We start from the raw sequence: 13741 nt of genomic DNA on the forward strand, positions 1-13741 counted from the left end.
TTTGTCTTGTCTATTTATTTATTCCCTAATCTTTGTTCATTGACTAATCTTTCAAATTAGCTTCAGTTTTAATTTGATTTTATTTGTATTTATTTATTTTGGCTTTTTAATTAACTAAAGGCACTTTGTTCTGGTTAAGTTGGGGAGAGACTTTAAATCTAAAAACTTTTGTCTCTTTCCAAATAGTTCTTGATATTTAATAAAAAAGAAAGAAAAAATAGATGAGTTCTGGTAGCTTTGTCACTGCTATCCACCGTCAATGTCAACACACCTTGTTGCGTACTGCACTGCTCTAAACAATGCTGGGTTGTTTAAACCCAAATTTGGGTAAAATATTTATAAACCCAAATGTTGGGTTAAAAGTGTAATTTCAAATTTTAACCCAACTTCAACTTTTACTTTCAACTGCACATTTTTTAATTGCATTTTTAACCCAACATTTGGGTTTGTCCATATTTGACCCAAATTTGGGTTTAAACAACCCAGCATTTTTAGATTGTGTGTGCGCATTGAACAATTAATCATAAATAAGGCAAACATTTAGCATTAGTCAAATATATTGAGTATTTTGAAGTGACTAAGTATGCATGCATGGATTTATCTCATTTAATTGTTTATTTAATATTTATTTAAGTTAATAAATAAGTTAAGACTTTTAAATTAACTTTATTTATTAATTTATGTGTATTTATTAACTAATCTTTCAAATTACCTTTCTAATTTATTTATTTTTTTTTTTCATTTTTTTTTTCATTTATTTTTTTTTATTTATCCTTTATTTAACCAGGTAAAAAACCCATTGAGATTAAAAATCTCTTTTGCAAGGGAGACCTGGCCAAGATAGGCAGCAAAATTACATCACATCATTACATACGTACAAAGACACAAATAAAAGCCGATGCACTTACAATGAAATCTCAACGAAAACATTGACATGTGAGGGAGTCCAACTCAAAACTTCTCATTCTCAACTCAAAAACACAATTTACTAAGTTTTCAATTTAGAAAATTTTCAATTTAAAATCAATTTACTAAGTTTTAAGTTGTTCTGCAGCAAATTCCATTCATTTATTTAATCATTCATTCACTAAACTTTCAAATCAGCTTCAATAGTTTTGAAGTATGTGTGATCTTCACTATGGATGCACAGTGAAGATCACATATACATATCTATAAATGCATCAGAAGACTGGAGTGATGGATGAAGGAACGTGAGGTAGATGTGCATCTCTGTGTTTCTGATAGCACCGCAGCTGCAGAACAGCAGTTCAAGGTTCACTCAGGCTGCTGATCTGCTCTTGATGTTCCCGTCCTTGAGCCGGCGAGTCTCATGTCTTTAATCGTGTCACAATATTTATGAGTTAAGCACACATGCTCCACCTCAAAATCTAGACTTACTACACTCTAAAAAATGCTGGGTTGTTTTAACCCAATTTTGGGTAAAATATAGACAAACCCAGCCATTGGGTTACATTTTTAAACGATAATTTTAACCCAATAGTTGGGTTTGTCCATATTTTACCCAAAATTGGGTTAAAACAACCCAGCATTTTTTAGAGTGTAGTGAGAATAATTGGGATAGGTTGGGTCGATTCAAAATCATGGCGATAACAAATTTGTATATGTGAATTTGGACTACACTCTAAACAATGCTGGGTTGTTTTAACCCAAATTTGGGTCAAATATGGACAAACCCAAATGTTGGGTTAAAATGACATTCAAAAACTTCAACTTTCACTTTCAACGGTATTTTTTTTATTGCATTTTAACCTAACACTTGGGTTTGTCCATATTTGACCCAAATTTGGGTTGAAACAACCCAGCATTTTTTTAGAGTACATTTTTTTAAATATGTGTCTTGTATTTTTGATGAAAATAGCATTGTGCTGTTTTTTTTTACAACAAAATTATTTTGTTTTATGAAACACCAGAACCTTTTTTCACAAGGAGAATTGAGATGGCGCATGTTTCTCCAGAAATTCCCCACAATAAATATGAATGCAAATGAGTCAGTTGTTTGGAGATGAATGTGGAAAGCATAACTAAACGCATTTTGTTTTGTGAGAGTTTGATGAGAAATGTTTGAGGTCCTCTATTGCAGACTTTGGTATCTTGCTGAAACCAAGCACAATTTGAGACAGTGAGATGATCGCTTGTTAAAGTAGACACATGTAAGATTAAATCTGAGAAACAGGAGACTGTAGCAAAGGCTCCATTTAAACTACATTTAATCGTGTTGCCGTCTAGCAGAAACAATTGAGATAGTATAGTGGTAGTGAGATAGTGTGTGCCTCAACTTGCATTTTCTCCTTAAAGATTTTTTTTAACTTGGAAACACTAACCTCCACATCGACTTTATTTTTCAGTAATCCAAACAAGATTATTGTGGGTAGTCTCACATGGTGGTTTTAAATTCTTTTATCTGTGCACTAAAGGTTAATACATGTTATTCCTAAATTGCATTAGAATCTGACAAATCTTTGCATTAGAAAAAGTCTCTATGTTGTGCATTTAAACGCAGACCTCTTTAAAGCAAATCAAAGAGTGGTTTGAATACAATTCACTTTAAAGTCAAAAATGACTCTTTAAATGTTGCGTGTACCAGGTCTTAGTTGATTCAGAATGCAGTTTTGCATTTTATATAGTGCTACTTTTCCATTGTTTTTCATGCACTAGATTGACATCTTTATCTTGTATCTTTTTCCGCGTCTAGCCGAGTCTTAAAACCTTGCATTTCCCCTTTTCTATTGCCATGCAAACAAAGTCAAACGTGTTGCAAACATTTTTTCACATTGTTTTTAGAGTCGACATGATATAAAAAAGCTCACCTTATCTTTTTTTATAAATGCATAACACTGTAAAAAAAATTGTTGGTTTAACTTAAAAAAGTAAGTAACCTGGGTTGCCTTAAAATTTTACGTTGATTGAACTGGAAAAAGTGAGTTAATACAATGAAGGAGATTGATTTAATCATCAGAAACTCAAAATTATGTTATCCGAACTAAATAAATTATTTAAGTTGATTTGACAAAAGAAAAAATGTTGTGATTACTACACTGTAAAAAAATATTGTTGGTTTAACTTAAACAAGTAAGTAACCTGGGTTGCCTTAAAATTTTACGTTGATTGAACTGGAAAAAGTGAGTTAATACAATTAAGGAGATTAATTTAATTATCAGAAACTCAAAATAATAAGTTATCTCAACTAAATAAATTATTATAAAGTTGATTTGACAAAAGAAAATATGTTGTGATAACAAATCTTGAAAATATTTTTTTTTACAGTGTAATGTATACAGCTTATTGTAAACAATTAATCCATGCATAAATGTTGCATTTTTAGAAAGAAAGAAAAAATAAAACACTAATTTTGACCTTGTGCATGGTTCATCAGAATGTGGACCTCCCTGTGAAGGTGACTTCTGTCTGGTGATGCAGGGTCGTCTGCCATGGATCATGACATGTATAACTATTCGTCAATATCTGACTCTGGAGGCGGGCATATGCAAATCTATTTAGTGACATCACATTCCCACAATATTCAAAAGAGCCGTTTTTGGAGCTTGATTAAATTCTGTAATTGCTTTATTTTTGATAATCTATTAATCTTCGAAATGCATCACAATATGGGAAATAAGGTCTGACGCTGCTTTCATAACAACTTTAAATCAAGTCACATTTATTTCTATAGCACTTTAACACAGATTGTTTCAAAGCAGCTTCACATTAATAAACAAGAAAATAATAAAATCTATGATGCAAACTTCTTCAAATAATTAGACAAATTCAAAATCTGCTGTAAAGCAGCTAAAAAGACAGTAGTGTCATTATTCAGCTTGAATCAGTTCGCTGTTGATTCATTTCAGTGTCAGTTCAGTTCACTTCAAGTTCAGTTCATTTATAAGGATCTCTACAGACCCTCTACAGCTCTTCAGCTCATGCCTTTAATGAACACGGCTATGAAAACAACCTCAGTTTTGACTACACCTAGCTTAACATCTGTTGAAACTACGTTGGCTCAAACTATAGCTTCAATGTTGATTCAGTTCAGTTCAATAGCAGTTTTGACATTGCCAAAATTCATCAGTTATTAAAACAGTCGATTCAGATTTAAACTTTTTAATTCTGTGGGTTCACTTTATCGCACATGTGCCTAATATTATTGTGAATATTATAATCAATACAATATGCTCGGCTGAGCCTGAGACTGGGACAAGAACACAATGAATGCAAAGGAGTTCACTTTTTATTCCACTTAAAATAGTTTTTTTTTTCGAACATCCAGCATATTTATTCAGCCACATACATTATGATGAAATATATACATCACATTTCCTCTTGTAGGGCGCTGTAGGCACTCTTTAACTTTACCGTCTATTACTCATTTACCTTTAAGGACTGTTTATATTTACTCTGATAAGAACCCTGCTCGTTTTATTACTTTGTGACTTTAGCAGGTTAGGTCTGGTAAATGCTTGTCAGAGAGATTTATACAGTCCTCGAGAGGGGTTTTCCTCCTCCTCTCTGTCTTTTTTGTGTGTGTGTGTGTGTGTGTCTTTTAGGTCTCTCTTACTGATTAAACAGTGGATCGTTTACCTCATTTGGAGATGATGTCACTGTGGGAGGCTGTGATTGGCTGAAAGGGTTGCTAGCCCCGCCCCTGCTGGGGAGCATTGACCTCCTTTTCCTCTCTGAAAGAGGACTGGCGTGTCCTCCCTCGTTCCTACCAATCTGCCTTTCACACACTTTCTCTCGCTCTCAACCCCCATCCGTATACCTTACACAGGGTCCTTCCTGCTCTGCAGGACCTTTCTCTCTGTGACTTTGAAGAAATTAATATGTTTGACTATTTTAAAAGGGTGTATTAGACTTCCAACAAATATGATCTCCTCAAGCTCAGACACTTAAGCTTTATGACTTATGACCAAAGTTAGTCATTTGTTTTCCCTTTGTCTTGTGTTTTTAAATGCAAAAATGATTTCATAATCAATGCCCTTTTCAGCTGACATACTAGATTTTCTTGAACTGAAACTCCTGTTTTACTCAGAATTATAAGTCATGTTTTTCAAACTGTGTAATTTTAAAGTCCACATGAAATAAAAGCTCACCATAACTATTTTATAGGCCCTGTTTAAGATGCTTTTTGGTAGATTGGATCACAAGTGGACGAGAGACGCATTCCCATTTACACCTAGTGTTTTAATCCATCTCTTTGGTCCTGATTTCTTCGAGGGGAGGGTCTATGGGTGGGTAAACGTATGGGTCATATAATGCCATTTTGATACAAGTTAATATAATTCTTTAGGGTCTAAATGAAAAGTTTGTAATATACTTTAATTAAAAATTCTCATTAGTACTGTAAGAAAACAGTCATTTTACCTGGTCAAAAACAGCTCTGTTTTCAGCGCGCCGTTTCAGTGCATATGCCTTTAAATGATAATGAGCTTCGCTCACTCCGCCCCTCTTTACCACGCGTGTCTCTCGCCACAGCGCACGTGGAGTGTTACCTTGACAACAGTTGAGGGTATATTTTGTCGAGAGAATGGTGAGGACACATCTGTACAACCGTATCAGTTTGTACCGGAGTCGGAACTGGAACAAGATGGCGGCAGCAAATAAGTTCGACAATTTAGGCTCAAACAGGACGTTTCTGAATAGTTGGTTAACATAATGTCACTTTGATCTATCTTTGTGTACTGGCAGGGTAGAGTAACTTGGTTTACTGATGAATACGTACCCAGTTTGTAATAACATAATAACCATAACGCGTTGTTCATTATAAACGTGGGATTTTGAATTATATTGATAATGTCGTACATAGAAAACATGTCGTAATGTAACGTTACCCTGAGCGTAAACATTAGCCGCATTCATCGTGAAGCGTGCAAGCGATTTTAAAGATTAATATAAAATATACAACTTTACACTCACTTCTTCTGGAGGTGCAGCGATTCTTTTTTCAGGAGAAGCTTCTTGGCAAAACCAGTTTTACACTGACCCTCGTTTATAAAGCAGTCCGGTGAGAAACGATTCGCGCAAACATGAACGTATTGACGTTGATCGTGGGGAATATTCACTTCGAAAACAAAACTCAGCCACTGCGTCTTCAGCGGTTCGGATTTAGGCGCTGTTTACATGAGAACGCTGGCGGGTGAAAACGTAAAAATATTTTATCGGATGTGCCTTTCGTTTACACGGCGACGGTGTTTTTGAGGCTTAAAAACGCAAAAAAGTGAAACCCCCCTCCAGAGTGGAAATCTTAAAAACGCTCCACCGTCGCGTTCCCGTGTAAACGGTAAAAACGCAAAAGTCTGCTTGACCAACATGACATCATGACTTTTGCGTAAACATATACGGCACTTTCGAGTCAGGTGGCGTGTTATCTCTACGCATTTTGAGCTATCCGCGTGTATGCGTATATGTCTACGCCATTAACGTCCGCGTCATTCCGCGTGTCTGTACACGCAGTCAAATCTCCAGTCATGAATGCAATTAACCCCAGTGACGGTTAGGTTTAGGGACGGAGTTGAGGTAAGTCATATATTTATATAACGTTAAGTCAACGGCGTTCATAAACACGCTGAAAGGCGATTATGAGTCTTGATAGCATGCCAAAAATGGAAATACGAATTGGCGTATCATACACACGCTACTTCATGAGATCAGTTTGCTTGACAGTGAAGGTTGTACGCAGGCGCGCGGGCTTGGTGTTGTTGTAGTATGCACTCACAGCCGCCTGAAGTGCATACTACATTGAATTTCATACACTTTTGCGTCACCATTTGCACGCGGATTTCCCACCCAAAACGCTCGTCTAAACGCAGAATAAAAAGTGATGACTCAACGGCACTTTTGCGTTTTCTCTTCAGAATCGTTTCCGTGTAAACATAGCCTTAGAAACATCAAAATGGCTGTTCGTTATTACACCCAAGAACAGAACACCACAACCCCTAGACGCCATTCTGCTTCAGCGTATCAACTAGGATGACAGCTCGCTCGGGGCGGGTCTGTGTTGAAACGCTGCTGTCAATCAATAATCGTGGGAGGGGCGTACGACCGTGTGATGTCACACGGTCAAACGGCTCGATTTGAGACAGGAAAACATATAAAGAGATTAAAACAAAAACACTGGATGGATTTTTATCATTATAAAACATTATTTCAGTACAATCAACTTGAAAAAGTGCATGCACCATTATCAAAATATGGATAAATACTATAATACTGTATAAAATAAACTACACAGCTGCAGTGGGGAAGATATTTAACAGCAGTGAGATATAATGATGACCTTTCATACCTGTGATATTATGATTATGATGATGAAAAAAATATGATTTCATGAAATAAATGACTCGCTTTCTCGCTCTCTCTCGCCCTTCACCCACTCCGTGCAACTTCAGTCCGGGTTGACCCGTCAGGTCTCGCAGTTTTCTAATTGCTTGCTGGGATTTATGCAGGGGCCTGTCAAGATAGTGTGAATAGGAAGGTGGGGCATATCTTGTGACTTTTCTGCCCCCCTCCCCCGCCGGTGTGTGTGTATGTACGCGGGGGGCAGCCGGCGCGGGACTCTCCCCCGCTGGATAAACGGTGGCAGGTGATTGGACAGAGCCATGGTGACATACATCAGCGGAGCTCTCTCTAATTACCTCACTTGAGCTCGGCTGCGGAGAGAGAGAGAGGAAGCTCGCTGCTCCCCGGCTGATACTTGCGTTTATGTTGTGTGTTCACTCAACTCTTGAGAAATGCTGTGCGCACAGCCCTACATAAGCTGCCGAGCTTGTCCCAAATCTCAGCCATGCCTGGCGCCCAGCACAGGGGTAAGTTGCACTGAAATGCCAATTTAGTGTCCAGTTTTTTTTCAATGTGGATGAAATCAGTTTGAAATGCTGCTCTGTTTCTCTGTGGGATCATTGGAAAGCAATTCCCCGAAACTCTAAAACAGCTCTAAAAAGAATTATATTGGGTTCTTCGGCGCATCCTATGAGGATATGAGGCGTCGCAGGGAACTCCAGCGCTCATGAAAGGGAACATTCATGACTTCTCCTGCAGCACAGGCTGTCTGCACTTTGAATGAACGGGTTGTTGCATACTGTATATAGGGCATGAAGTGAAATTTGGTTCAGAATGTCCTTGTGGGATGGCAAAGGAGTGTGTGTATCCAATATCATCACTAGAAAGGTAAAATGGCAGGAGCTTGTTGCAGTGTGACTCGTTTTTAACTCTTCCTTTACATGCGAATTCATGATTGTGTTCAGAATTGTATGCTAGCGTTCTGCTCTTACTATTGCTGTACTGTGTATACTGTGCATTTTATGATTTGTTCAAAGGTTCAGTTTACTGCAGAGCTTACTGTATGTGGTGTACTGTATCCCATAATGCAATGCGCTTGACTTGACCTTCCTTTTTCAGCATGATGAATGAACTGGAAAATATATCTGCTAAAAGTTAAGAAAAGATTATTGCACACACATATGGATTAAAAATGCAAAATAGCTATTTATTTTAAGACCACGCAACAGCTGTTTAAAGTGGAGTAACGATGATGAAAATTCAGCTTAATAATAATATTTCCCAATATTACTGTTTTTTATGCATTTTTGATCAGATAAATGCAGCATTGGTGAGCAGAAGAGACTTCTTTAAAAAATATTTGTAAAAACTTGCGTTAGTGCGTTGTTATTTTTTCATTCATTCATTTTAAACAGTCCATAATGTGTGTTATTTAGTTAGCAGTAAGCTAGTATTCCATTCTGAAAACAGTCAAAACCTCTTTCTGTTGTCATTTGTTGCAGGTAATCAAAGTGTACAGCGAAGACAACACCAGCCGAGCGGTGGAGGTGCCCAGTGACATCACTGCCCGGGACATCTGCCAGCTGTTCATCCTGAAGAACCACTGCATTGATGACCACAGCTGGACCCTGTTCGAGCAGATCCCACATCTGAGTATCGGTAAGCTGCTCTTTTCTGAGCCAACAAGCATTTGAACAATAACAAAAACGTAAAGCGAAAAAAAGTGCAATAAATGGATGAACTGAATATTTCGGTGTGTTGTCATCGAATGTATTGCAGTTCAAATAAAGGGTATAGACAACCTTTCGTCATCATTTTAGATCGATTTATTAGAAGGATGTGCATTCTGATTCTAGAGAGGAGGTGTCCAAATGCATTATTGCACTTTTTGCCATTTATATCGATTAACTTACACTGGGGTGGTGATGGCGCAGTGGATAAGACACATGCCTTTGGTGTGAGAGACCTGGGTTCGAATCTACTGTGAGACACCAATGTGTCCCTGAGCAAGGCGTGCGACCTCTGACATATATAGCAATTGTAAATCGCTTTGGATAAAAGCGTCAGCTAAATGAATAAATGTAAAATGTAATGCAAATGCATTATTTGTGCATTTTATTCACTCAAAATCTTGACATCCACTCTAGTGTTATTTTTGTATGATTTATATGCTATTATAGTATTTAATATTTTGAATCAGCAAGTTTGTTATGTGCTTTTGTCATTTTTATTAGTGTTTTATTTATATATATATATATATATATATATATATATATATACTGTATATATATATATATTATTTTTAAAGCTATTTACTGTAGCTTTAATTTTTTTAAAGTTTATTCATACACTCTTAGAAGAAAAGGTTCTATATAGAACCTTAAAAGGTTCTATCAGCGCTACGTATTTGGAACCCCTAAAAGGTTCTATAGATACACTATTAAAAAAAGGGTTCCTCTGGGTTCTATATAGAAATCTGGGGTTCCATACTTGGTAAATAGAACCTTTTACCAAAAAATATGGTTCTATATAGAACCATTTTGGAGTTCCATATATGAAGCGGGGGATGGAACCATTTCTGGTTCTAAATAGAACCATTTCTTCTAAGAGTGTATAGTGCTATCAAACGATCGCGATTAATCGCATTAATGTCATAGTTAACTCGCGATTAATCACACATTTTTATCTTTTCTAAATGTCTCTTGATTTCTTTTTGTCCCATTATTTTTATCATTTTATTGCTCTTATCAATGTAGAAAAGTGGACCGCTTTCAAAACTTCCACGTATGCCGCGTCCTGTTGCAAAAGCATGTGAAAAAAACGACAAAGTTTGCAAGGCCCAAAAGGCCCTTAATCGCGTGGGAAAAAAATTAACGCCTTTAAAATTGGTTTGCGTTAACGCCGTTAATGACGGGTTAAATTGACATCCATAATCTATATATATATATATATATATATATATATGCCCTAACTTTCATTTGCACATTGATGAGAGTTCATGAGAAAAGTATCGATGACTGGTTCGTTCTTTTGAGTTGAATCTTTTGAATGAATCAGTTGATCCAGTTCACAAAACTGTCTGAATGATTCATTCACGAGTCAGCTACTCTCTTATGCCCAGTTCACACTTCACAATCTGATACGTTAGTCACGGTGTCAGATTATGCGTTTTTGATTCTTGTCATTCTTGTCATTTCGTGGACAAAAAAACATGTCCGACTACACGCTGCTTCTCGACCAATCAGCGCCTGCCGCCTTTGCCGAGAAGGCGTAACTAGCGACTGACTTTGGGAAATAAGAGCGTACACAATCAATTGCTTTCCCACAACACCCGACGTCAAATGGATAATGCCATAATCAGAGTTATATCATGTCTGAACCTGGCATTAGTTCCAGCCTATTGATTCCAGCCTTGGTTTCCAGATTGGTGTGAATGAGCCAGTCAACAGCCTCCGTCTGCTCAGGGTGTTCCTCGTCCTGGGGTTAAAGATGCCACCTGCATTATTTATATGTTCTTGGTAACATGTCTCATTGCTGGAGTTTCACACATGGGTGTCGTCTCCATTCAGAACAGCCCAAATTGGGATCTTGATGCATGTTTTTCCCTAATGAGTGAGACTAAAATGCTCAAAATTGCTTAAATCACCTTTCTTTCCCATTCTGACATTCAGTTTGGAGTTCAGGAGATTGTCTTGACCAGGACCACACCCCGAAATGCATTGAAGCAACTGCCATGTGATTGGTTGATTAGATAATTGCATTAATGAGAAATTGAACAGGTGTTCCTAACAATCCTTTAGGTGAGTGTATACTAAAAAGGCAGGTATACATTAAATATACATTGAAAAGCAGACAATGTTAAGCTCCAAATGACCACGACGTAGCTCATTTGGTCATATCAGCAGTGAGGATCTCTATCTGTTCACTGCAGTAACGCTATGGGAATTAATTAGTATTAGATAACAGCCTAACTCTTCCAGATGGCTGCTTCGAAACAGATGCTTTCCATTTAGTCATTAAACATGCATTTAGGGTTGCAGGAGCTTAATAATATTTGATGATAAAGTGGAATAACAAGCTCCCCCGCACATCATTCTCACTACTATTGAAGGTTGCTCATTATCATGGCACGATTTTTGAAAAGAGTGTTAATAATTAATCCGTCAAGCCCACGGAGAAGTGGGATGGTAAAACTGAAAGCTGGGAACAAACAAGGGCAGTAAAATATCACATTATCAAAAGAGCTGACTCTGTGTTTTGATTGGATGAGCAGAATTCAAAGCGAGTGAAACCAAAGCATTTCGATCCCCCTGGTGGTTGGCTGGAGTATAGGTCATCGTTCATATAATCGAATGGGACGCGAGCCAAACTTAAAAATCCAATTACACTTTTTTTCCCCCAAAGATGGTTTCTGTCATTTTTGTTGTTCTTATCATGCATGTTCAATGATGTTCCCAGTAAGTTTGGTTTTAGTCAGTTATTTGATGCTATAAAAACGGAGCGTAACATCATGATTGACAGCTGTGCTTGCGATTGAGTCTGTTCTTTAATGCACATAATCTGCTTTAGTGCAAATTCATGAGCTTGTTTTTGATTTCCAGAGAGAACCATAGAAGACCATGAGTCAGTTATGGAGGTTCAGTCTGGCTGGGGCATGGACTCACAATGCTGTCTGTACTTCAGGAAGAATTATGCCAAATACGAGTTCTTCAAGAAGCCTCTTGTAAGTGTGTGTTGTGGTAATTCAGTACAGTATTCCCTACAATAAGGACGGCAATAACTTTTCTTTGACCTTGCTGGTACATTTTATGAGGAAAACATCTTATAAATCGTGATTATGATCAGTGATTATACACAGTTTTATGAAAATGTAAAAATATAGAGTTTTCTGTGTTGGGGTTAGTGGATTGAAAATACAGTCTGTACAATATAAAGATCAATATGTCTATAAAAATTCCCTATAAAACATGGAAACCCCCAAAAACCCAATGTGTGTGTGTCTCTCTCTGTGTGTGAGTGCGCTCGCCCTGGTAATGTATAATTGATTTGCTGAAGTTTAGCCAAATATACAGAGTTACCTATTCAAGGTCATTAAAGATTGAAACACTGAGACACACAATAGGGCTTTTTAATTGTACTGGTTAAGAATTCAAGGTAATGCTTGAGTAATCAAGCACAGATCACTAAATCCTGTGATTTTAAAGGTCGAGGATCCTAATGGGGGATTTAACAAAGGGGCTTTAAGGGATTTCTTTCATAGCCAGTGGTGGAGGAAGTACTGAATCTCAGTACTTAAGTAAAAGTACAAATACCCAGATAAATATTTACTTTAGTAAAAGTAGAAGTAACACAATGACAACCATACTTAAGTAAAAAGTAAAAAGTACTTTATTTTAAATGTACTTTAAGTATTAAAAGTAAAAGTACTTGCATAACAATTTATTATCTTAATGTCTATTTTCTAATAATTAATAAAACATTTAATTCTAACTCATTCAACCTAATAGCCTACTCCTATAACGATGTTCAATAATGATGGGAAAAAAATGTCACCATTTCTGAAACAAGCTTGCAATTAGGCAATATCATGCTTATCCTTACTATATGTTAATAACTATGTTTGGCAGTAAACGCGATTCATTTATGATGTAATTCTGAACCTCTTGGCTTGCCATAATCCTAACCAAACATATATTACACACGGTGCGTTTCCTATGCACGTAAAAACTAATTTTCGCCTATGAGTTGCATGATAAACACACTGCGTGCGAGACGCATTTAGTGTGACCGGGTTAATATACTGTATCTATGGCAACCAAACGTCACTGGTGAGACAAACGTGCAACGAACGGATGGTCAGATGACGTTTTGGCAGGGGAAAAACTGATCAGAAAATGTAACGAAAATGTAACAGAAGTTGTAGAAATGTAGTGGAGTAGAAAGTATAATAATTGCTGCAAAATGTAACGAAGTAAAAGTAAAAAGTATGCACTATTTATTGTACTTAAGTAAAGTAAAGATACGTGAAAAATGTACTTAAGTAAAGTAACGAAGTATTTGTACTTCGTTACATTCCACCACTGTTCATAGCACACATAAAATGTCTGTAATACCTGACAGATTGAATATGTGTCTTTAGAAATTGCACTTGAAACACAGTAAACAACTAAAAAGAAGAGTCAGAGGAGTCGTTTGCTTACAAATAATATTCACCTAATTTAATTTGTAAGTATTTTTTGTGAAGATTATGGAGAATGTTTTTCTTTTCTTTGGGTCATTGCAGGACTTTTTCCCAGAGCACATGGTGTCGATATCGAGTGAAACCAATGGAATCATGAACCACTCACAACTCATACAGGTGATGATCTTCATATTGTTATTATTAAAGGATAGTTCACTTTGAAATTAATTTTTTGCTATGTTTTAGCTTACCTCAAGGGCATCCAAG

General features: G+C 36.7%; 1 protein-coding gene across 4 annotated transcripts in view; it reads left to right on the top strand.

Moving 5' to 3' along the window:
* The window catches only part of grb14 (growth factor receptor-bound protein 14), an 84737-nt gene that overhangs the window by 51110 nt on the left and 19886 nt on the right, over positions 1 to 13741 (top strand). For 3 of the 4 annotated variants that reach the window (XM_089133437.1, XM_039683472.2, XM_089133438.1), the window contains exons 4-6: positions 8796 to 8952; positions 11895 to 12016; positions 13577 to 13651. In XM_089133437.1, coding sequence (XP_088989563.1) covers positions 8796 to 8952; positions 11895 to 12016; positions 13577 to 13651 — 354 coding nt within the window. Of the gene's footprint in view, positions 1 to 7607; positions 7821 to 8795; positions 8953 to 11894; positions 12017 to 13576; positions 13652 to 13741 lie in introns of those variants that run through there. The other variant, XM_089133439.1, reaches the window with a different exon arrangement.

Source organism: Pimephales promelas, chromosome 7, assembly GCF_988280905.1.
Source record: "Pimephales promelas chromosome 7, fPimPro1.hap1.1, whole genome shotgun sequence".
NCBI lineage: Eukaryota > Metazoa > Chordata > Actinopteri > Cypriniformes > Leuciscidae > Pimephales > Pimephales promelas.